At 43.0% G+C, this 25,014-nt stretch overlaps 2 protein-coding genes and 1 long non-coding RNA gene across 5 annotated transcripts in view; all 3 read right to left on the bottom strand.

Annotated features, from left to right (window-relative positions):
- IPPK (inositol-pentakisphosphate 2-kinase) overlaps positions 1-3,659 on the bottom strand; it is a 29,931-nt gene extending 26,272 nt beyond the window's left edge. Inside the window, exon 1 of one of the 2 annotated variants that reach the window (XM_064432266.1) lies at positions 3,499-3,659. In XM_064432266.1, coding sequence (XP_064288336.1) covers positions 3,499-3,579 — 81 coding nt within the window. In that variant the 5' untranslated portion in view covers positions 3,580-3,659. Of the gene's footprint in view, positions 1-3,151; positions 3,264-3,498 lie in introns of those variants that run through there. The other variant, XM_064432268.1, reaches the window with a different exon arrangement.
- A 2,146-nt stretch (positions 3,660-5,805) lies between these two features.
- LOC135307809 (uncharacterized) lies at positions 5,806-24,868 on the bottom strand. 2 transcript variants are annotated; one of them, XR_010368450.1, is made up of 4 exons: positions 24,553-24,868; positions 24,164-24,280; positions 23,388-23,438; positions 5,806-7,213 (listed from the first exon to the last, which is right to left on the bottom strand). It is a non-coding gene; the product is annotated as an uncharacterized LOC135307809 (long non-coding RNA). The 2 variants fall into 2 exon arrangements; XR_010368451.1 differs by having other exon boundaries at positions 23,388-23,534.
- On the bottom strand, positions 20,295-21,731 carry LOC135307808 (protein BTG1-like). The gene is made up of 2 exons (XM_064432291.1): positions 21,412-21,731; positions 20,295-21,276 (listed from the first exon to the last, which is right to left on the bottom strand). The coding sequence occupies exons 1-2, from the start codon at positions 21,527-21,529 to the stop codon at positions 20,924-20,926; spliced, it is 471 nt and encodes a 156-aa protein (XP_064288361.1). The 5' UTR covers positions 21,530-21,731; the 3' UTR covers positions 20,295-20,923.
- Positions 24,869-25,014: the final 146 nt, after the last annotated feature.

Consider the following 25,014-nt stretch of genomic DNA (forward strand, 5'->3'; position numbering starts at 1 on the left):
CCTAGAGCTGCTTACACTACTTTCTACAAACATCTACTGAAGCCTTTTGAAATGAGGTGTTAAGTGTCCCATAAGAGCAAACAACTGACTGACTAAAGTGCAAAACTCCAAAGGAGGATTTCCAGCTCACTTCTGATGTGTGCTGCAGAAAGACACAACAGCTAACCAGGAGATAACTGCTCTGCAGCAGTGCCTCCGAGCCCTCTCCACCCTCAGGCGTAGGGACAAGGAGGGAAAGCACTTGCTTAGCTCTCTTTCTAAATCTGAAGCCAAATTTGAAGCAGAAGGAGCAACTCTCCATTAAAAACTCTGTGAAAACGAAACCTCCTTTCTAAACTACCTGGATGGCTGTGATGGTGCTTGGTTGGGGGTTTGTGGAGCCGTATCTGTATCTGTCCTGCAGCCCAGATGTCTCACCAACACCTCAGAGTTACCAGCTGTATTTCACACTAGAATCATAAGGTAGCAAAGTTGTCTGATCATTCTAGCACTTCAGCAGACTGCAAGACTACACAAAGGCCTTTCGACCACAATTCAGTTTCAGTTTGAATTAATTCATTCTCAGCTTCAATAAAAACCAAAAGGAAAAGCTTGACCACCAGAGGCATTTGTACCACAGTTCTGTACATCTTCTGGAACTTCAGATTCTCCAGAACTGAAACTTTAAAAATTAATGAAAGCAGAAGCTTAGAGTGCTCATCAAGCAAGCAAGCACAGAGTTCCAGTGATAACAAATGGGAACTGGAAATGCTCGGTAGGCATTCCATCTTTATTCACCAGATCACTGTCTAAATGCTGCCAAACTAATTAAAGTAACTCTGTGAAACGACCACTGTAGGAACAGATGTGTTGAGTAGCCATGCCGTGCCTCAGGATCCTTACCCTGCACTGGAGGGACAGAGATGCACTTGCAGTGATTTCAGCACACAGTGAGACTCCTGTCACTGCTGCATCCTGCAGGATTAATAACCAGCAAGAGGAAAAAGCTCAGCAAGCACTGACAGCACTTTCATGGAACCAACAGAGCAGGTTCCATAGGATGCCAGCATCCCCCTGGCAGACCCAGCTTTGTCAGGACGCACTGGAAAAGCGGCTGCGTGCCGCCTGCGTCCAGGCCTTATCAGCTCCCTGCCAGCAGAGCTGTTTGTGGGGCATGTGACTTTTCCATGACCAACTTTTTAATTTGGTACTGGACTGGACTAACAATGCGTTACATTCATGTCTTAAAGGGCAACCTACAGGGAATGGAGCAGCCCCAGGAATCGAGCAGAGCCTTAAACAGGGGAGAGCACCCTGTGAGGACATGGCCTCGTGGCCCTCTCTGTCCATCCCCAAGCAGCTTCAGCCCCCACAGGCAGGACGGGAGTGCCCAGCCAGGCTGCCCACCCCAGCCCACACACCCTGCACGGGACACATGACCTTGCCCAGGGCTGTTATCAGCGCTCCAAGGAGCGGTGCAGAGAGCAGGAGTTCAAACACAACACCCCAGACCTCGTCTCGGGGCAGGCAAAGCAGCTCATGCCCTCCTCTCCAAAAGGACGGGGATTCACTTTTTTATTGAAGTTCAAAAAACAAAGCTTCTCAGATTTTCCAAAAGCAAGGAAGAGAGGCTTAGACACAGAGAGGTAGGGAGCAGCTTTCTCTCCACATTTCAGAACACCACTACACATCAGAACATGGAAACCACAAGCACTGTTCCAATCTGGCCTCTCACTTGTGTCTGAGCATCCATTCACGTCTCTCCCACCACCACCAAATCCCTATCCCTCCCTCTTGCACTGATACACAAAAAACATGAACTGGGAAGCTACAGAATGAAGTGAGGACAGTCAAAATGCCTCAGCTGTGCTGCTGATCCCTCCACACAAACCTGAGAATAACTCAACCCCAGATCACAAGAAGGATGATTAATGGTGCAAGCACATCCTGTTCCTAAGAGACACAAAGTTACAATTAACATCTAAATAGTATTTATAGGCTTCAAGTTCACCAGACTTTGTCATCAGTAGACACAAAGATCCAAAATGTAAGCTTTACTGTTTCAAAGTTGTCTACAAAGGAAAAATTGTATCTATTTCACTTTCACTCTAACTTTACAAAGTTTTAGTGTCTTGTTAAAAAGAGAACTGGCAGGCTCAGCAGCTATTCTGAATCACTGGCTGACTTCCTCACTTTCCACATCTTTAAAGACAATCACAATTACATCACTAATAATCCATTATTTATCCTGATTCCCGTCATCCAGTGACTGAGAAGTTTCTACATCCAGTGACTGCCTTTTTCAAAGTTAAATGTGACAGGAAACAAAATTATACATGTTCTTCCACCAAAAACTGCTTTTAAATGGTATTTGATATAAATCAAAAAGAGGGAAAAATGCCAGAGCCACAGAAGTGCTCCTCCTAAAGTTTGGAGAGCACCACAAGATTTCTAGCATTTTCTCAGGCTTGGTATTTGTTAATATTTGACATCTAATTCATAGCTATAACACAGAAAAGAGACATTAAAATAATCTGGTCTTTTCAGTCATTCGTTTAGACATAATTTTTAAAAATTATTCTCAAGATTCAAATCTTATTATAGATTTTTTTTTTCTACAAAAATCCTACATTTCAACATTCTGGCTTTGCTGAGTTTTGATCTATGAATCATCAAGAACATTCTGTGGCAAATCCGTACCAGCTTTTAAACTAAAATACAAATATATCTTTAAAGCACAAACACGGCCACAGGCACTTTTTAGAAAAGGAATAAACTTCTTCAATGAATACATATCCCAATACATTAAGTAAATAATGCACATGCAAGGGGGGCATGAATACACTGTCAGCATAAACTGACACAGAGTCTGCTTGATTGGATTCAGCTTTGTTTATCCATTACTGCTTCAAGTGCTGAATCTATTTTACTGGTATTTTTTAATAAAATACACCTCCGTCCCCCATGCCCCCCTCCCACCCAAAAAAAACCCAGACAAACAAAAAGCGGGGAAAACCCCAACAAAACAAAAAACCAGCCCAACAGGTACATGGGGGAGTGGGGATGAGGTGAGCGGCGGGGTCACCCCCCAGCAGCTCCCTGGCAAAGCCAAAATCCTCAATGGGAGCCGGGAGCCCGGCCCAGCGCTGCAGCGAGCGCTCAAACTCCTCACCGAGCCCCAGTCGGTGACAAAGGGAAAAACACGCCTTCACCAGCTCGCTTTCTCCTGTCACATCACGCACGCCCGGGAATGAAGATGGAAAAGGCGAATTTTTAGCACTTTTCCCCACAGCTCCCATCTCCAGGCGGCAGCTGCCCGGCCGGCGGCTGCTCTCCCTCCCATCCGTGACGGAGGACCCGGGGAAACGCCCGCTCATCTTCCCCACGAGACGGGCCCGATCTCCCCGGGACAGAAAACTCCTCCGGGAAAGAAAGCAGCGAGGGCGGGCGCCGGGGCCGAGCGGCCGCTCCCGCCGGGCCGCCCCCCTCACGCGGGCCCGGCTTGCGGCTCCCCCGTACCTGGCAGTGCGAGACGACGAGGCTCTGGTTGCCTTCCCCGTGGTACTTCCATTCATTCTCATCCATCTTCTCCACTTCCATGCCCGGCCCGGGCCGCGCGGAGGGCAGGAGCAGCCGCCAGCCCCGCCGCCTCACGCCGCCACCATCGCGGCTGCGCCGCCCGCCCTCAGCCGCGGGAAGTCCCGCCCGCCGCGGGCGCCATCTTGGAGCCGGGCAGCGCCGCCGCTGCCGCCATGGCGGGGCCGGGCAGCGCCGCCGGGGCAGCGGGAGCCCTCAGGCGCCGCCCGGGCAGAACCGGCGGCGGAAAAGCGTGTTCTACCTCCGGGAACGGCCGGTCAGAGGAGGGGATGGTCCCGCTCTGCTCTGCAGTGCTCTCACCTTCAGTCCTGTGTGTAGTTCTGGGCACCACACTGTAGAAAAAGGGACTAAGCTGTTAGAGAGCATCCAGAGGAGGCCGTAGGGATGCAGAAAGCCCGGGAGGGAAAGGCTTGTGAGGGGCAGCTGAGGGCACTTGGTTTGTTCAGCCTGGAGAGAAGGAGATTGGGACAGACCTCATCTTTATCGGGAACCCACCCAGAGTGGGGTCGGGCCCTGAACAGGCTCCCCTGGCTCACAGAGCTCACGGAGAGTTTGGACAATGCTCTCAGGGACACGGTGGGACTTGGGCTGTCCCAAAGCTGGACTCCGATCCCGATGGGTCCCTCCTAGCTCCGTGTGTTCCGCGGTGTGGGGTGCCCCTATAACCTGCTCCCTGTGTGGAAGGTGAGCTCGCAGTGGAGGACCTGCACACAGTCCAACACCCAAAACAGGGCAGGTTTTGACCCCTGTGGGATTGCGTTTCACAGAATCACAGAATCACAGAATCAATTCGGCTGGAAAAGGCCTCCAAGATCATCAACTTGCCACGAGTCACCACCTTCAAACCCGGCCCCAAGTGCTACATCCAGTCTTTCCTCAAACACCTCCAGTCGCTCCCAGTGACTCCACCATCCCCCTGGGCAGGCCCTTCCAATGTCTTTGCAGCTACAGTTTCCAGTTCCGCTGGTTTGAGTTTTACAGATGTTTTCTCTTGCAGTCAAGTGTCTGTTTAATTAGCCTTGTGTTCCAATATACCAAGTCGTTCAAATAGCCAGTGTCAGAATCAGAAAGATGAACATCTGTGTAACTTTCTTTAAAAATTAAACAGTAAGCTGTTTTCCCAAGTATGAATATACACATACATGGTTTACAATAAATAGAAAACAGTCTAAAGATCCAAACTCCCTATCACAAACACAGCATCAAATTCTAGAACCCTTAATCCAGTAATTTTTATGACTATGAGTTTTGACCAGAAGCAGTGAAACTTACCCTTCAATGACCATTTTAAAACAATCCCTAAGGGCTCTCTGAAATTCCCCCTTTTCTTTCCTGCTTCCTCACAAGGCTCTTCATGACAGGGGCCAGGCTGGCACAAAGGAGGTAATTAACACTCAGAAGCTTTCCTCTGTATAATGAACATTTGTATAATTTGGATAGTACCCAAACCTGACTCTCTATTGCAGCTTTTCAAAAGAAAGTCAAAGCAAAGTAAATGGTGCCTTTTTTTACAGAGAGAGAAGATGCAACTAGAAGGCTGAAAATAAAACTTGCATAAATCTGCAATGAGTCACTGATCTTTTTTTTAAATATGTGTGGTGTAACTTAAACACATAATCTAATTTCACTAAACATAAAAAATCGGTTAAACAAAATATGTGCTAAAATACTAACTGATAATCATGTTTCCTTTTATAGCATACTCTACATGCCTCCATGAAAAAGGAGTTTTTGCTCCTTTGACCATTTGATAAAGATGAAAATAATGATAGTGATTTCTTTAAAGTAGGTTTCTATCATCTGTGTTTGCAAAGTTTCTCTATGTGTGTTACTAGAAATGCATATCTAAAATACAAGAATTAACCATACTATTCTGACTTTTAAGAGTGTTATAAAGAAGTTTCACTCAGGACTGTAAGACTGTGGTATTTATGATACTATCATTAAAAAATAACTGTACTTCAGGAAAACAGTATTTGAACACTCTTTAGGCTTACACTGAGAAATATATAGGGAAATAATCCCAATGTATTGTCTTGCAATGGCAAAACAAATAGGTCTCATTTTTAAAAGGAACTCTAGCACAGCACATTCTTTCATAGTTCTGAAAAATGCACACCTACAGAGTTAAAAATAAAGTGGAGGTTTGAGTGCACGGGTAAACAGCACTGAGGACACCAAGTTTTAACATATTCTTTCTCTCCAGCAAGGCACTTCCCTCAGCTCCTTTTCCTGCAGCATGCCCAGGTGCAGAACTACCACTTGGGCAATTTGAGGCAGTGCTCTGAAAATAGGCTGGTGAAACTTAAACCTGGAGGGACAAAAGCCTATTTAACATATGTTATTTCTCCCTGCATTATCAGGTCTTATTACTCATTCCAGGTATTATCTACAACGTGCTTGGACTGAACTATCAGAAGCCTTGGTGCCATTAAATGCCATTCAGGTACTGCCTAACTGGAATTCCCCTGTCAGGTGGTGTAAGTACAGCTGGTGTGGACATACCTGCATGGGTTTTAATGAGGTGCCTTGAGGTCTGCGAGCACAGAGCTCAGTGACCTGCAAAATCCACCCAGGGGTCTCAGCAGATGGCCAGGTAACCTGTGGTTTTTCAGTGTGTAAATAAATGAGTTTAAAAGTGCAGCAGGAATGCATAATGTACCTTCAGTTCTCCAGCCCCCACTTCATCCCCTCAGCAGATCTTTTTTTGGTGTTTGAAGGAGTCAGAAGAGCACCACAGGCCTGAAATCTCTTTTCCTCAGAGAGCTGTAACTGCATTGTGCTTTATGGCACAATCCCCTTTTCTTGGGATACTTTGGTATTGGGAAGCCATCAACACTGGACTCTCTCATTTGCCATCTTTTGCAATTTGTAAGTTCATCAGGGAATGAAAATGAAATTGTAAGAACAGTCCACAGTCCACATATTCACTTTGAGGAGGAAAAAAAGTATCAGGCAAATAGTTAATGTTGACATTCTTTGCTATAAAAAGTTCATTAAATCCAAATCTGAGGGGAAAAAAATATCATTACCTGAGACTCATGATAAAATTGAGTGCCAATAATACAAAGGTCTTGTAAGCTCATGAGAAGCATTTCTGTACAATAGGTACATCTTAGTTCTCCTGGTTCCTAAAATGAAAGAGGCTTCTGTATAAAGGAAAGGATATTTTGTTCTTTATGAAAAGAGTAATCGTGACACAAAAGATCCTATCCTGTGACCTAGAAACATCTGCCTGGAGAAATCAGTTGTAAAAATCACAAATTCAAGGCAATGAGTCCAAAAATATTAAATGGACTTGATAATACAACAGTGAAATTGTGTTACAAAATACCATTACTATTTGTTTTAAACTACTACACCATTTTCAGTTTCAAAAGATAGAATTCTGTTTAAATAGGAATGAGTTTTATACTTTTATTATACTCAGACCAGCAGAAATAGAATATACTTATGTAACTCAGATCATTCAAATGTTCAAGCTTTGTCTTTTTTCTCATATCAGGCTGCACCATGCCACTGTTATTTCTTGAATCCCTGTTTTTTCTACATAATTTCACACACATACTGGAAGTGCAGGAAATTTCATGCTCCAACTGTCATTTCACCATCTCACACTGACTAAGAATCACTGACCCTACAAAGAAAAAAAGATTACAATAGGACTGGAGTGTGTCATTTGGTTGTTTTTTGGGTTTTTTTTAGAAAGCATATGTGGTGCTTTAAACCACAGTAAAATATTGTAGAAATAAAGGAAGTCATGGCTTCAGGAATAAGGCTGTAGGTAACAGGAAAGGTGACTTTATGTGAATAAAGATAAAGCCACGTCTATGTTGTTAGCAGATAAGAGCTTGCACAAACTTACCACAGATATGGATAAACAGACATTATAACTACCAAGAACTTTAATTGCTACATACAGTCTGAGAGAGTTACAGATTTATAGACACAGCTTAAAGAAGAACCCTGTACTGTATATCTAACTCCAAAGAATTTCCAGGACAGACAATATTTTTTACATGTAGACAAGACAATTAAAAAACACTTCCTGTACGTTTATTGAAAAGAAAAACAACTATTTATCAATGGGACATGATCCAAAACACAAACAAATGAAAAACAGTGTTGTGATTTTTTTTTTGACTGGTGAGAGAAAATATATGGAAAAGATGTACTGTAGGAGGTCATTAAAGCAAAAAACTATGGTGAAATCCTAGTAGCTTTGACAGGGTATTAAGGCAGAAAGGAACAAGACCAACCCCATCTAAGCACCTCCTTAAAGTCTTTTTACAGCCTCTCATCTGCAGGCAAGGAAGGAAAGATGAAGGGATAAAGAGCTTTTTAGGTGTTGCCTTGTATTAATGGACATACCAGCAACTGAAAAGCAAAACACTCTTTCCATAAAGATGTGAATGCAGAGCAGTTCTGTAGCCACAGGACCTGTGGTGCTTTCAGGCCAGGCCAACACTCCTCAGTGCAGGTATTCCCTGTTGATGCTGCACTGTTTGCTCACCATCAAACGCCTCTCCCAACTGCTCCTGTGAAAACACTTTATTGTGTCCTATCACAAATATTCCCCAGCCTTGTGCCCAGCCCTTGGACCTGTTAATGGTTAAAGGACAGCATTCAACTTCTTTCTGAAGCTGTGTGAGCCTCTTTAAACAGGGAAGAGGATGTGTAGATTAACCTGGTTTTCAGCTAAATCGCCATCGTTTGGCAACACTTCTGTAGGAAACCTTGAAACCTTCCCCATGAGAACTTTCAGTTCACTGAGTACAAGGTCTCCTGAAGATAAATTACTAATTTATGTGTAAATTGGTGACATGTTAACATTTCAGTTTATACCCAGAAACGCCAATCTATAATAGATAGAAAACACCAAACAGCAATATATATACAGTGGTACAGACACATTGGGCATCAGTTTCTTTTGTACTTACTGAGAAATTCAGATTTATGTTCCTTGGCGCAGCTATCAAGTACTTTTAGAGATCCTTCAATCCATATGTACTACATTGTTTTTATTTTGTTATTTTTATTAGCACTGTATTGTTAATGATTTTGGAGTGATCTCATTATGCAAGTGGCATCATAAAATTCAGTGTTCCCCCCAACCAGCTCCCTTGAAGAACCCAATTTACTGGAATTGTCATGATTGATACCAATAAGCAGAACTGATAAACAGCCAAGAGACACCTTCTAAAATTCTAAGCCTCACATTATCTGTCATCTCCAGTACATAAACACAGATGTGATGCAGTTCCCAAGCAGAGGCACCAATATTAACATTGTGGAATCTCAAAAGAGTGATCTGTTCTCCACTCCAAATCTGGCCATGCATTCCTGTGTCTCTCTCACATCACCCTTGACACATGGACACCCATGAGTCACCTCATTCGATTATTCATCAACTGAATGGTTGAGTTTTCTCTGGTGGGATTTTTCCCAAAAACTTCTTTCGTTGACTCAGCAAAGCAGCGTGACACACGGCACGGCCACTCAAGTGCTCCAGCCGTCACTGGAGGAGGAGTGGGGACACATCCCACATCCCACATCCCAGGGTTTGCCGCTCTGCCGCCAGCTCCCTCTCCGAGCACAGCAGGCTGGTTATGAAACTGCACTTTGAGCAGCTGCAGAACCTCCTGGCACGGCAAACACACGGGGCCCTTCCAAGGAAAGGAGACAACGCAGAAGGAGCAGATAGCTCTGGGTGTGCTCTGACAAAGCAGCAGAGCTAGAGAAATGTTTTGGGAGAGAGAATTATGGCTCATTCAGCATGCAGGAGCTGTTGCTGGCTGGGGTTTGGGTTGGTTTTTTTTCCTTTCTCCCCCAGAAAAACACATGAATTTGAGTTCTCCCATGGCCTCACTGCTCCATCTACCCAGGTTATAAAAGAGAATTGAAGGGAACTGCACAATCAGAGGATCGGTGATAACACATTCCACTGAACTTTATTGATTTAAAGCAGCTATTTCAAAGGTGACAATCTACAATTCCCTTGATTAAGGTGGAACGAAGTCAATACTTAACAAGTGATTATGAGATCTGACTGATCATCTGCCAAAACCAAGAGCAATATCCTTTGCAATTAAAATCTTTATGATGATGTCTCACTTGAATACTCATTACTCATATTTATGCTTTTGTTTCATGTCAGTGGGAATATATATATATAAATGCACACACAGAGATCTCTCAGGTCAAGCTTTAATTCCTTTTTAGCAAGGAATTAAATTTAAGATAATCGAGTGAGCATAAATTCTGGATCAAATTCTATACTTACTAAAACAGAATCAGGCCCAAAAGCAGTAAAGCTCCTTCTCACCCAAAGCCTGGCACCTTGGAAAGTACAAATCCATCTGGCATGAATTTATAGATTAAAAAGTTATACCTTGATGATCCACTTGATAGCTGGTTCTGAACCTGCCTAAGAACCTGTGACACTGTGTTACAGTGAGAAAAAAAAAAGGCAGGGGGAGGCATTTCCATTTCCAAATCATCCCTGGAGACAGGCATTTAATTGCAATTGCAGGTTTCCAGGGGTTTACAGCCTTGCAAAACAGATAAAATAGGAAACAGCCTCATCTGCTGGTTTAAGGAGACACTATCAGGTGCATTACTTTATTTTTCCTCTCCATGTACATCTCCCTGATGTCATAGAATAAAATCTATAGGATTGAAATTTGGGGTTTTTTGTTTGTTTTTCAGTAGCAAAGCTATTTGCACACATCCTCATATGATTGCAAATCCCAGGTCATTCAGTGAAAGAAGCAGCTCTGAATCTCCTTTCTGGCCCCTGGTTGCTAATACAAACAGACACATCTAAAGAGATTGCTCAAAAGCTTCCCATGATTTAAGTTTCATGTAATTTTACTGAAGCTCCACAGTGTTCCTAAATCAGCTATTCCATGGCACTATTTGTTTCAAACAGAAGTGTTTGATGGACATTTTTGCTGTTGAGTTTTTTCTTGTTTGTTTAAAAAGTTAATTTTAAAAAACCATCTTAAATGAAATTATTGAAAAATATGCCAACTTCTCTTACTAAACTTTTTATTAAAAAGCTTAAGCAATGAAGAAATTAGTGGGAAACAATATGGAATAGCAGTCACCCTGAGCTTAAGGATGGGGTTTTTTTGCTGTCTTTTTAGTCTCAATGCATCAGAAGAGGCTAAAAGTCAATGGAAAATAATAAAAGGAAAAACTTAAAATAGGAGGTGAGGATTACAGATGTAAAGCTGCAGTCAAAAAGTAGAAGAAATTAAGACAAAAGCAAATAATACAAGTTAAAGTGCAGAATATCAGAGGTCCTAAGCCTGAACTGGTTGGGGGGGTTTTTTTGAGCAAATACCATTTCAGAGTTTAGTCCTAGAACATAACTTATCACTATGTGAAAATCATACCATAACTATTCTTTATCATAACTTGATTCTTTATCAAGGACACAGCACTAAACCAAAATTGCATAAATTGCTTTGGAGGAGATTAGATTCACATAGACTCAAAGGGACAAAATGCCATTTCAGAGTAACCCATGTTATCTGCCAAAATCTGCCTCACCAGAAATTGCTCACAGAAATTACTGAAAAAAGGAGCCTAACCTGTTCTCTGTACAGTTATACATATATTAACCTTCCTGGACAACTCAGTGCCCCTGAGAGGTGGAAAAAATATTTATAAGAAGATCCTTGTACAAGGATCACTCTATGATCATTCAGAGTAAGGGACAAACATACAGATTTTATCCTTTTAGCCTTCCCCCAAATGCATTTTCTTCCACTCTGTGAACATTTCCCAAGGGCCCTTCTGAATTTTGAGAAAAGCCTGAATTTCCCTTTTATTTCCCATCACGTCCATCTCACTCCCCTCACCTGCCCACAGGCATCATTTCACCACTCTGGGCTCTTCCCACAGTGGGTATTTTGCAGGATGTTTTGGTGGAATGCCCAATAATCCTGCTCATGCATTATCTCTTTACTGAGACAAGACAGCATCGGAACACTGGGACAGAGCAGAGACCTCACTGGAAAAAAAGAAAAAAACCCACACATTAAGAGCTTGATCTATCAGGAATTTCCCTTTACTAGCAGTAGATTTGGGAAGTGAGGCTTTATTTCATAACCAGAGATGCTGCACTTTATTTCTATAAATAAGAGCTACAATTTCCTTCCTGCTGGAGCATTCTTGCTGTACTGTGTCCTACCAGGACAGTTGTAGCTTAGAGGTTTTTGGTTATCCCTGTACACAGATAAGCTGTACAAGATCTTGATGATATTCCCAAAATCTTCAAAATAGGCACATGTTAGGAATAAAGTGGAATGGTAGCAAACTTTCACAAGCATCACACTGTCCTTTTGAATCATAGTGCATGATTAAAGGGAATTGTTCTTTATTGCTACCGAAGTTTCAGGCCCACTCCTTCACATTACTGCCAACTTGAAATACCCATTTGATTCCACATGTATTTTAGTTTTTAGTTCTTGCAGAAGTAAACTAGAATATTTGGCTCTAACAAATATTTACCTTTAGCAAAAGTAGCCACTCCTGACACCAATTTACTAAATCAATAATTCCAAATAAGATGTCTAAAGTAAAGGAAGTGTTACTGGTAAGTAATTTTAATTAAAACAAATGCACAGGAACCCTTTTATATGAATGGGGAGTTTAGATAATGCATGAGAGAAAGAACACTGACCTACTGCTTTATTTGGATTTATATGGAGATGGCCACAAAGGCACCAAGTGGACATAAAAATATAAAAAATAGTCTATTTTCCAAAAAGTTTAAACAAAGATTCAAATAGCAGGTCCATAAATAAACCACAAGATTGAAAAAAAATTCTAAGACTCTTAATCATTAAAAAGGTCAGCCTTGTCATTTTATAAAGGGGGCAACTACCTTTAGATTTGGCATACAAGCTTGTCTGTTCCTCTGTTTTTCCCCAGCACAGTGAAAGGTTTGTTAGAATGCAGGACTACAGCCTGTGAATGGTAACCTGCCTTTCACAGTGTCTCTTGGGTGACAAGTGTCACCCTCTGAAAGAGGGAAAACACTCAACAACAACTGGGAAATGTTGGTGGAATGAGGTGAGAGCCATCACTGACGTGGCACACACAGGAAAGAAGAATATTGGAAAAAACTGGAGAACAGTTTGGCTGCATCCACATGAATCCCACTGTGAAAACAGTTCTTGCAAATTTAGGGGGAACAGAAGGAAGAAAAAACACTCAGTGATTTTCAAACAAAAATAAACAAATGCCAATTAAAGACATCAGCATGCACTCGGGCAAAAGGGTTAGAAATTGCAAATGAGGCATGAAAGAGGAGACAACAGTATAAATGAAGAATGCCTGCTGGTGTCACAGTTTAACAATATATTTCAGGGCTACTATTTCACTGGCAGCTTTAAACAAGAATAAAACTAGCTGTAAATAGGTATAAAGATGAGATGCTGAAAATGGAACTCCTGCTTTGATTTGTCTTATTATGTGCCTGAAGCAGTGGAAATAATTCACCACAGCCACATGTGAAATATTTAGTTTACAAGCAGTTACCCACATTTGGAGATAGGTTACAAAAAGAACAATAAACCAGCACTGTCTTCCCCAAAAAAATCCCATCTTTAGAAATATTGAAGTAACCACCAAAAGAAAAACCAGCTAAAATTGGAAGCATTCTAAAACTGATTAGCAGAGGGTATATATAATAAAAAAATGCAAGTAGTATTTAAGATCCTGTCTGATATGCTGAATATGCTACAGGTGAGTTTCTCCAAAAGCATGATTGTTTGCCCCCACATAGATAACACAGCTGACACCAGATTTCAATATTCCCAACCACATTCCCTGTGCAGCCATAGTGGAACAGATAATTCTCTTTGCAAAAGGAGCTCCCAGGCCATTTAAAATACTGGTGCCAGGTAGAACAGAGCACAAAAGGCTCATTGCAATATAGTGTTACACTGGCCATTCTGGTGCAAAACCAGGAGCTGTAATAAGGCTGGAAAGAAATGGAAACACTGCATTCACCTTCTCTTTTTATCCAGTGCTGGTTACTGGACCAATTCATTGTCAAGGTGTGGTGTCTGCCTATAAACAAACATTAATTTCTCTTCATTTCATGTTGATCCAAATGTTTAACAATTTAATGAGGAAAGATGATGTGAAAGATTCTGAAAGGGAAGCAGGGAAGGGGAAAGGACAACAAGCCCTGGTATGTGCTTTTCTGGTGATTTCTAGTCACAAACTGAGACAGCCTGCTCTGGATCACAGCTAAAATGAAGCCCTTTGGAGATGTTCAATGTGCAGTGGTTTAGAAATTTAGAAAAAGAATCAGTATTAAAGGTTTGTGGAAAGAAAAGGAAATATTTTAGAAGTCACAAACACAGCTTCCCTGAATACACCATCAAGCCACATGGTGCACACGTACGGTTGTGACACAACACAGATAAATTATTTTCCTTTCTGCTGAGGTGACTCACAGAACAGCTCAGGTTTCAGCTACAATAAAATCTTCATTTGATCCTTCAGCAATTGGAAGCAGCTCCGTGAATCTAACGCAGGGCTCAATTAAACAGTGCAAGTGCCTCAAGTGCTCATCCAGCCCTGAGCCAAAAGGCTTTTAATGCTAAACACAGGAGGAATTCCACTGACTCCTACAGAAGCAACAACTTAAAAAGCATAGCACTGAGTCATTGAAACAGGCCTGTCAGAGACATTAGATAAACATCAGGGAAAAGACTAATGACAAAATCAAGTGCTGCATAAATATCACAGTTCATGACTCTGAATTAATTTTGTTCAGCAAAACCTCCATCCATCAAAATACCTAATTCCACATCAAATGTTCAGCACTTCTACTAAATTCAAGGACATATTTAATTACTCTTAACTGATGACTTAGCATGCACAAGTCAATTCAAAAATTAGTTCACAAGCCACATCAAAATATCTAATGGTTTCAGTATCAGCCTATCACAATGTGAGGCAAAAAGAACAAAACAACCCTCTCCCAGAACATTTATGCATCTTTTTCCTATGCACAGGAAAAATTCATTTCCAAAACATTTGCATCATCCCTTAACATGCAGTCAGGAGAGATGTGACCTCTGGTATATACAGATAAAACCCAGCACACTTCCCAGAAGAGAGGATTTGTATGAGTAATACATTATTTTGAGCCCTAAATAAAACATTATCTCATCATACACATTATCAGAGTTCTGTTCCCATTTATTCTTAATAATCCAAACTCACAGAGTGAGATAAGACAAGTCCAAGGGGTCAGCTTTTGTAGTAATCCATTCCAAGAATATATAAAAGCCAAAGCACTGTAGTAGCTTATGCTCTTTTCCATCACTCCTACATGTGTCTTTATGCAAATTTAACCCTCAGGCTGCACATTTGCAACAGAAACATTCACAGAAGGCTGTTTTGATGCTAATGATGCTGCATAAATAATATGTAGGGGACTAGTGCAAAGTGTTGGCTGCATATTCGCATCAAAGATAGGTACAGTTATTAAAGTAGAATTTCACCTAAAAATGCAGAACACTAGGAATTCTCATTAGCATTTTAATCACCTATATGCAGCATGCAAAATACAAAGTTTAGGTCTTGTAGGCTATGTAATTTCTAAGTATTTGTAAATAACAGGCAAGTTCCTTTCCCTCCTCAGAGTCCCAGTGGAGGAAAGCAAGTTCCCAGGTGGCACTTGGTGTAAAATGAAGTTCAGTCGTTTGAGGATACAATTTTGCTTCTATGCAGCATCCTCTTCTGAGTGCCAGAAGTGCTGCAGCAATCAGGGCCCACACAGATCATGAAGTATTTTCTTTTTCCTCAGTTTCTTGTGGGTTTGTTCATTTTATCACTAATTTAGCAGAAAATCCCGGTAGCTACACAAGTAAGATCAGTCATCTGAGGCCAAAGTCACTAATTGATCATTGTAATGATCAATTTAAGCCCAGTTTGCATGACTGGGCTCTTGCCTCATCCCAAACATCATCCTGCAGGCACAAGAGCTCTACAGTAAAAACTGCTTTATCAAGTTCACCGTACTCACTACTACTCAACTACAAATAAAACTGATAAGAATTTATCCTCTAAAAAGTTCATATTGAAATGTGCTGCATCATAGCATCTACAAAGACTGAAATTACTTTTATATATGCATTTTTCTTTTAAAAATAGGTTTTGTTTCAGAGATGAACTGTCAGACTTGGCACATCTCCAGGATTACAAACATATTTCTCCACGATGGGTATTTATTTAGCACTAGAGGTTTGCATGAAACATTATCAAACATTTTGATGATTTAATATTTCTCCTTCCTTCTCTGTTTTGAAGTTATTTTATCAAGAGAGACTTGCAGCTTTGTCTTTCAGTGACTTAAGACTGATTTGCTGTTTAGTTTAGCTGAACAGACATTTATTGTCTTTTACATCTTTGGACTTTTAAGAAGTATTGTGAAAAATAACTCATTCTACATAACCTCTAACGAGGCTATACAAATATTACCATCAATAATCCAGAGCCCAGTAGTTTAAAGCAATGACAATACCAAAGTTTTCCCAAATCACAATTTAATTTGCCCTCTCATTGCCTCCTGACACTTTCTAGACACTGATTGTCCTGCTGATTGCAAAGAAGGAGCAATTGAATCTTCAAGCAGGTGAAAGATCCTTCCATGCAATTCCATCTCAAAATACATTGCCCACCAAAGTTACCCAAATTACAAGCTAAAATCAGCAGTTTACTTCTTAATGAAAATTTTACATAGCCTTCTAACAGAAAGCAAAATATCACTTGTTTTTACTGGAATAAATCCACTCCCCAGCAAGAAAACCATGAAAATAAATAAATCTATTACTCCTATAGCTTATATATTACTGAGAGTGACTCTGGAACCATGAGAAAAATAATTTATAAAAAGTATCAACCTTAGTAGTCACCCACAAATCTTTCCACTCTGCCATGGCAATGTGGATCAGCCTGGACAATCACACACAGCCAAAGTGATGGCTGAGTGCTGCTACATGAGGCAGAAGTTAAAATTAAATCCAAATTCTGAGACATAATTAAAGAAAACCAAGGTGAAACAGAAAAAATTGACATATGAAAATTATTGTGAAGTTAAAAACATATCTGAAGGAAGCTAAAAACATGAGGGGAAAATCCATGGTTCAAAGAGCTAAGAAAAGCAGTTATGCAAAATAAAGACCTTTTAAGATAAACCAGCACTTAAATGAATTCTAGTTCTGAAAAGAGGAAGATGGTAAAATTACTGAAGTGATCAGCAAAAAGCTGGGAGTGGTCAGTAAACATTGCCTAGCTGTATTTGGTAATGTGGATAACTCTGTACTGCACGAGGATAATGAAATAACAGAAATATACTTATGACTAGACAATATAAAAATAATAAGTTTTAGGGTTCCATAAGAAAAAACATAACCACAAAGTCTAGAAACTGCCCAAGAGAACTGCCTTAGGATATCAGTGGGACCCCAATGTCTATTTCCAGTGTATGTGGGAACAGATAGAAAATTGCTCTAGAGTAAGTGTCCCAATGTAAAAAAATTAACAACTAATAATTGCAGGAGAGTTACAAGACCTTTAATCATGGATTAAAAGTAAAAAGGAGGTTAATTTATCAGGTATTAATTCACTTCATCATAAGTGTAGAATTCAAAGGAGAACAATTTCATTAATGCAAATCAACCCAGCTGTACAGAAAGCTACTAAACAAACCTGGGATTTGTCCCTTGTGTGAGCAATCACAAACTCATTATTTAGTTTTTTTTACCAGGCACTTCACCTGAAACGTGGCATTCTAGACAAAATAAAGAAGAACACATTACAGGAATTAAAATGAGTTAAGTAAAGAGCATTGCTGTCAGTGGAGGGAAGCTCACAGCACTCGTGGTGGGAGCAGAGTGATCCAGATCAGTTGGTTCACTGCACTCATTCCCTGGGAACACATTCTCAGGCACATGTTAAAAATGGAACAACTGTTGGGAGAAAGCATGGATGTAAATCCCAGTTAAGAGAAAATCCTTTATGCTCAAACTTTAAAAGCTTGATCTTTTTAATCCTTTAAATATGAAAAACAGGCTTAATTTGATGGCAGTTTAAAGTGCTACACGCTGAAAAATCCTTTCATCGTGAGGATAAGGAAGCAAGGACCAGTGGTTAGAAACTAAACCTAAACATCCAAAATTCCATATTTTAATTTACCTAGCTCTAAAGGTAATAGAGCCTGAAACAAGTACAGACAATCCCCTTATCTCCTGAAGTTCTCATAGCAAAACCATTCAACCCTGTGCTCTTAGGTGCAGCTATCGAGTCAGGGGGTGATACACATAACTGCAGTACAGAAATGGTCAGGCTGCATAAACCAGCAGGACTTTCTGTCTCAAGTGGATTTTACCACTCAGACAATGTTACGTAATTAATTTGGCAGCAAGGCAACATTTTGGAGAAACAGGCAAAGGCACAGTTCCCCCCCACCATTTCAGCTTTAGTTATCCAACAGTTAACCCCTCCTCATCCAAAGGAGCATGGAAATGCTCCATGTATTTTTACTGCTTCAAGGAGGCCAGCATGCACTAATCCCTCCTGCAGAATCCAAACCAGTCTGTTCTAAGTCATGACCAATGAGACATGGTCAGTCTTATGTGACAAGTACATGATTTTAAAGATCTTAAGATTTTGGCCTTGTTTGTTGCAACAGCAGAACACAAAACTGATCACTTTTCAGGGAAAACACAAAGTTGATTTTCTTTCCCTCCTCCAAATAACTGCCTCCCTGGCTTACTACCAAGCAGTCTATTCCCTCAGAACAGCTTTTGTGCTGTCAGTACATCTTTGACGTTTTTTAAAGCAATGGAATGCAGTTCTAGATGGCACAGATATCACAGGGTATTTACTTGCAGCTCATGTGTTTTCTTTGCTTCAGTGGGTTTTGTTTAACTCCCACGTGTCCCCCACCTGTTTGTCTGCAGAGTGACTTCAACTCTATGCCAGTAGCTGAAATACAAGAAACCTAACTTGCATTAAAGTGCCCATTCAATGACAGACATCAAACCTACAGAGAGCACAGGACACTGGAGATGTGGAATTTCGTAACACCTGAAACATCCCATTGCTTAGGGAAGGATTAATAAAAGTAGCAGAATGCATCATGGCTGGATTAACCCAGGCTCTTCTCTGCTTTTCCATGGACACCAGGCAAGCACAGAACACTGAAGAACCTGCTGTATCCTCCTTCACCTCAAACCACATCCAGCAGCTGGAAATCAAATCCTGACTCCCAAGTCATCTTCAATTCCACTTCAAGTGTTTCCTGCTATGGAAAACCTCCTGTTAAGCTAAAGACTTCATACCTATCTTTTCCAGTGGGCTGTCAACATAATGTGCAGCAAGGCCAATTACCTTTCAAATGAATTTTAATCAAAGAAGGCACCTCACCCTTAGCAGATTTAAGTTATTCTGTTCAATTACTGACAAATGTGTCAAATACACCCCTTAGAGGTCCCAAGGAAATAGGATTACCCACACTGAATATTCATCAGAGAGGAAAAGGAAAGTGTTACTGCCTCAAGAGAACAAAACAACGTCATGAAAACCGATTTCCAATCTTATCTAATAAAAAGGCAATTTGCCACCAGACCTTTAACACTCATTCGTTAAAGCAACCCAGAAACTTATTTATTGGAGTGATAGACTAGAAACATGCAATCAATTTTTACAGAGTTTTAATTACTAAGAAAATGGCACTATACATTTCCCCCAGATTAAACAAATACCACTAGACAAGCCTGCCTCCAAGATAATAAGCAAACAGCAAAGAAGCCAGCCACAGCTTTTTCTAAGGCAAACAAAGAAAAAAGCTCTTTGTGAGCTGGAGTTCTGCCCTTTCCAGTTTGCCCAGACTTGCCCCTTCCCTCGCTCTGTGTTCTACCCTGGTATTGACATAGCCCAAGGAGGGGTTTTTTGCTGACATACTCACACCAGACAAAGCTCCCTTTCATCAAGTGTTCAGTCGTGCCCCAACACCAGGCTACAGAAATCAGCAATGCCAGGCAGCCTTCTAAGGCTGAGTTAGAAACCACTGCTTCTCAGAACAGGAATCACAATACCTGTAAATTAAATCCTTTACTGGGCTACCAGCACTAAGAGTTAGCCACATAAACCAGCAACACAAAACTCTGTTATTACATCAAATCGACTATATTTGTACCCTCATTAAAACTTGTACCCAACTAGTATTAGAGACCCTGACAAAAATAAGGAACTCAAAGCCAGAAACAGCAGGATTTACCTTCCAGAAAAGCCAAGGTAGTTACAGCATTGATGATAATTTTCACTTGAGCTTCCTACATGGTGCAAGTTGCAGTTTTAAACCCAAACTCCATTTCCTTATAAACCCAAGCTTTTTTTTTTTCTGCAATAGATAAAATATTAGAAGAGTACTTTTGCTTCTGTTCAGTACCAAAAAACCCACCCAGCTCTCCGTAGATTATTCAGCTGAAGACAGGTAGCCCAAAGCTGAGTGTTTTGTTGTGATCTGAAATAAAGATGGACGTTCACTGCTACACCTCTTCAACTACAAAGCTTTCTGCAATTATTAGAAATAGACAGAATAAGCTTTAAGAGCAACGCTAAAAGCCTGGGGGAGGGAAAAAAACCACCCCAAACAAACAAAAGCACACCACCAAAACAAGTTAGAAGCATTTTAAGCAAGTCTTTATTTTTCTACTCTCATAACTAGAAATAAGACAACCAATTCCCCGCTTCTTTTTGCTAAAATATTGGGGTGTGATGGAACCCAGCCCTCAAATAAAGGTATGCTTTGTAAAAGGAAAAATAAAGAGTTATTTCTGTGATTTGTGCCTTACAGTCTAACTTGAATGACCCTGAGAGAAGTCTGTGCAGACAAATCACTGGAAGGATTTATGTGCAGTTTTTTATCTGTTTCCCACCCCCCTTTGTGTTATTGCTCTGCAAATTGCAGATTTTTTTTAGCAAGTACTTATTTTGACTAAAACCCATCATAAAGAGTGCTACAATATTGCTTTTTATTACAAATACGCAAAACTTTTTTGAAAATATAAATGTGTAAAACAATCCACCATCTGTACAGTGCATTTACAGGACACAACCCAGACAGGAACAGGCACTGTAAAGAACTGGTTTATACATTTAGCCCTTGGCCACAAAGAACTTGGCAGTACTACCACGACTTTAATGACTATAGGGTGAAAAAAATAATTAAAAACAAAAAAAGCTCAGTTACATCTGACTTTACCATGAGGCTGGGATACATACAACATCGTACAGGGAAGAGTTGTTTTTAACTAGAAACCGTCATCATGTTGTAACTCTTGGAAGGGCTGGATCTGCCAATCCTCCACTCCTCCTTGCAGCTGGTCCTGCTCTCCAGCTGTTTGGCCGCCTTTCCCCCAGGCTGGGGGCTTTCGTACAGCACACAGATAGACCCATCCTCACCTATGCGATAGGACACTTCGAAGGGGTCGACCCACAGCGTTAATTCGCTGGGTAAGAGCTGGAAGAGCCTCTCGTGGCTCAGTCCGATCATCCCCGCCGCCTTTCCTATCAAGGGGTCCATCTTATGGTTGATCCTGATGCAGCGGTAGCCGGAGCCCTTGGAGGGCACCAGGGGGAACCAGTGGTGCCTGTAGTGCTCTGCGGGAGGGAACAAAGAGGAGCTTCTGCGCGGGGCTGCGCTCCGCCGGACCCCGCGGGGCGCGGGAGGGATGCAGGGGAGGGACGGACGGACGGACGGAGGGGACGGACGGAGGGGCTGCCCCCGGCACTCACCGCGCATCGCCTCCTGCAGGCACTCGCGGAAGCACCGCAGCTGCTCCTCGCCGACCCCGCCGGCGGCCCGCAGGAGGCGGGTCACGAACGCGGCCGCCGTGGAGATCTCGGTCCTCATGTCCGCCCCGAGCCCGCTGCCAGCGCCGCCCGGCCCGGCCCGGCCCGGGGGCGGCTCCGCGCAACAGCCGCACGGGCGGGCGGGACGGGGCGGGTTTGTTGTGGCGGCCGTGGGGCGGGTCCGGCGCGGACAGCCCGGCAGACGGACGGCCCGACAGACGGGCAGCGCTCGGCGGCTGCGGCCGGCGCGGCCCCGGCGCTCGTTCGCCCAACGGCATTAACGGGCGGCGCGCGCGGCCCGGGCGGCGGCGGCTCCGCTCCGCGCTCCGTCACCGGCCCCGCTCAGCCCTCCGCGCTCCGCCACCGGCCCCGCTCAGCGCTCCGCGCTCCGTCACTGGCCCTGCTCCGCTCCGCGCTCCGCCACCGGCCCTGCTCCGCTCAGCGCTCCGTGCTCCGCCACCGGCCCCGCTCAGCGCTCCGCGCTCCGTCACTGGCCCTGCTCCGCTCCGCGCTCCGCCACCGGCCCTGCTCCGCTCAGCGCTCCGCGCTCCGCCACCGGCCCCGCTCAGCCCTCCGCGCTCCGCCACCGGCCCCGCTCAGCGCTCCGCGCTCCGTCACTGGCCCTGCTCCGCTCCGCGCTCCGCCACCGGCCCTGCTCCGCTCAGCGCTCCGTGCTCCGCCACCGGCCCCGCTCAGCGCTCCGCGCTCCGTCACTGGCCCTGCTCCGCTCCGCGCTCCGCCACCGGCCCTGCTCCGCTCAGCGCTCCGTGCTCCGCCACCGGCCCCGCTCAGCCCTCCGCGCTCCGCCACCGGCCCTGCTCCGCCACCGGCCCCGGCCCCGCTCAGCGCTCCGCGCTCCGGCGCCGGCCCTGCTCCGCTCCGCGCTCCCCTGTTCCCTCTCCTTTCTCAGGACGCAATGCAAGCACAGACTAAATCCCACCTCAGAGCACAGCTCTGTGCCGCTCTGTGCCTCGACGTGCGGGGCTTCCTCCCCCCCTACCAGCAAATGACAAAACTCTTGATATTTACCCCCAAAACCCAGACCACTCCTCTCCTAACCAGCTCTCTCTCTGTTTTGTTAGAACAAGTTTTCACCGAAGTCCCATTTACATTTCAGTACCCCAAACTTTAGGAAATAAGGTAAAAAAAAAAAATCTCTGCTGGTACCTGGACTGATTCAGTCATCCACTTCAGTTTTGAGAATCAAAACACAAAACACATTCACATCCACCTTCATTAAAATAATGGACAAAGAAACAACGCTTGTATTGGAATTACAGAACTCTTGCTAACATTTTGAATAAACATGCCATTAGCAGCACCAGGAACTGTCCAAGTTCACACATAAGTTATTAAACTGAATGCTTAATTATGCTAAAGAGCTCCCCCCTTCCATAATGTGTGCACCCAAATGAATAAATGCACAAATTCCCTGTTATCCCAGTGATTTTACTCTTAAGTCAGTAAAACAAGATACTGCTAAAGCCAGGACAGACATTAAGGGCCCTGGTTTTAACTTGCTTGTGAGAAACTAAAGTAATGGCAAGAGCAGAAAGCAAATGAATCAAGCAAATGAAAAGTAGCTAAAAGTCCTGCAAGAGTCAAATGGTAATGCTAAAACTGCCCACATGGATTGAGGTCTGACTCCTGGATTCATTAGTCCTTAGTGGAATATTCAAATGCAACAAGAAACTCTGGCTATAAAAAGTCAAAAGAAGCCACAGTTGTCAAGCAGTGCTAAAGTCACGCTTTGATTTCTTGTGTACTCCTCAGGGAGTTTCACATTTAAGACTCAATGTAAGCAAGGCACAGAAAAATGAGAAATCAGCAGATACATAACTGTGTTACTTTCATTCCCCTGCCCAAAAATGGTTCCATGAGCAGCTGTATTTAAAGCAAATTCTACATCTCTGACTTACTTTGTTGTTATTCTAATCCTCTGCAAGTCATTGTCTCTTTAGCAGGAACACCTGGAGTAGAGGACAACAAAGTCAGTATCTTGGTTTATCTTGTTAAAAATAAATTCTGTGCATGTGTTCTTCCATTCTATTTTTCCTCAACTTCAGCTAGAGGAAGAGGAGAAAATAAAACTGAAGTTATACCACTCAAACAATACACTATTATTTTAAAGCAGCAATAATAAAAAATAGTAATACTACCACAATCCTATTAATTTATTAAACAACAACAAAAATCCCAAACAAAAAACAACAACAAAAAAAACCACAAACAAAACCCACCCATAATTAAGAACAAGTAATGTCTAAATCCAGTTCCTTTTAGATTTCTTAAATGAAGCTCTTCATACATGTCTCTACAAACAGAGCACTAGAAATTGCCAGATGTTTTAAACCAAACAAGAAATTTTGGTTTTACTCAATCTCCTTAAAGCATCTCTCTCTAAACATAAAGAGATAAACCATTCTTAAAAGCAAGAAGAAACTTTTCTTTATGGCAAGACTACAAAGACAAACATTATGTTACCACTCCCACTAGAGAGAGAAAATCAATAATTCCAAGCATAAATAAAGGTACCTTCAGTGCTTAGAGCATCAAACCCATCCACAATTTCCCCAGTCCAGCACATAACTGATAAAACAACTTCTTGAAGAAACAAAAATAAAACCTTTAAGCAGCACCACAAAACTGAAGTGTTACAAGTGCAGTTTCCATGTGAGTGCCCTTTTGTGTGCACCTGAGTGAGCAGTGCAGCTGCTCCCAGCTGATTCCCACTGGGATCAGCAGCTGCCCCTTCAGCAGAAACCTTCAGGGCTTTCTTTGGGCCCACGGCTCCTCACAGGCTGCTCAGGCACTGCAGGGATAAAGAGAATTACCCTTTTAGTGATAATCTCATTTCACTGCATGTAATGGGCAATAGCGAAATGAACAAGAGAAATCAGAATTCTCGAACGGAATTGGCAATATGTCACACTGACACAGTGGTTTTCACTTCAAAGACCATCGAGGGATTTGTAAACTGGTTTGTAGAAATGGAAATGTTTTGTAACCCTGTTTTTAAAATGTGCTGCAAGGCTATGGTCTAGCCTCCTCTTTAAAGGTTTATCAACATAAACCCACACCCACCTGAGTTACGCAGAGCTGGAAACTCTGCTGTTCAGTCCATGTAAAAACGGGCCAAACACGATTACCAAGGAGTGCAAGGGGGGGTTTAGCACGGGCCCTCTGCCGACACCGCTCGGCCCTGACGCTTCCACAGGCCCCGGCTCACCCAGGGCAGCGCCGCGGCCGCGCAGGACGGGTCAGAGCCGCCCCGCAGCTGCGGTGTGACGCCATCGCGCCCGGGAGGAAGCCAGGAGTGACATCAGCCGACAGACCTCACCGTGACGTCACCGCTCAGTCTGACGTCACCGCTCGAAAGCCTGACGTCAGCGCCTCCCCTCACGCCGCTGAGGGGACGATCCTTCCCGCCTCCCCGCCTCCCTCCCAATCAGCGAGGCGCTTGCGTGCCGGCTGCCCGCGGCCAATCACGAGGGCGCTTACAGCCGGCTCTGAAGCCGCCGCCACTCCATTGGCTGTGCGGGAAGC

This window comes from Passer domesticus, chromosome 9, assembly GCF_036417665.1.
Source record: "Passer domesticus isolate bPasDom1 chromosome 9, bPasDom1.hap1, whole genome shotgun sequence".
NCBI lineage: Eukaryota > Metazoa > Chordata > Aves > Passeriformes > Passeridae > Passer > Passer domesticus.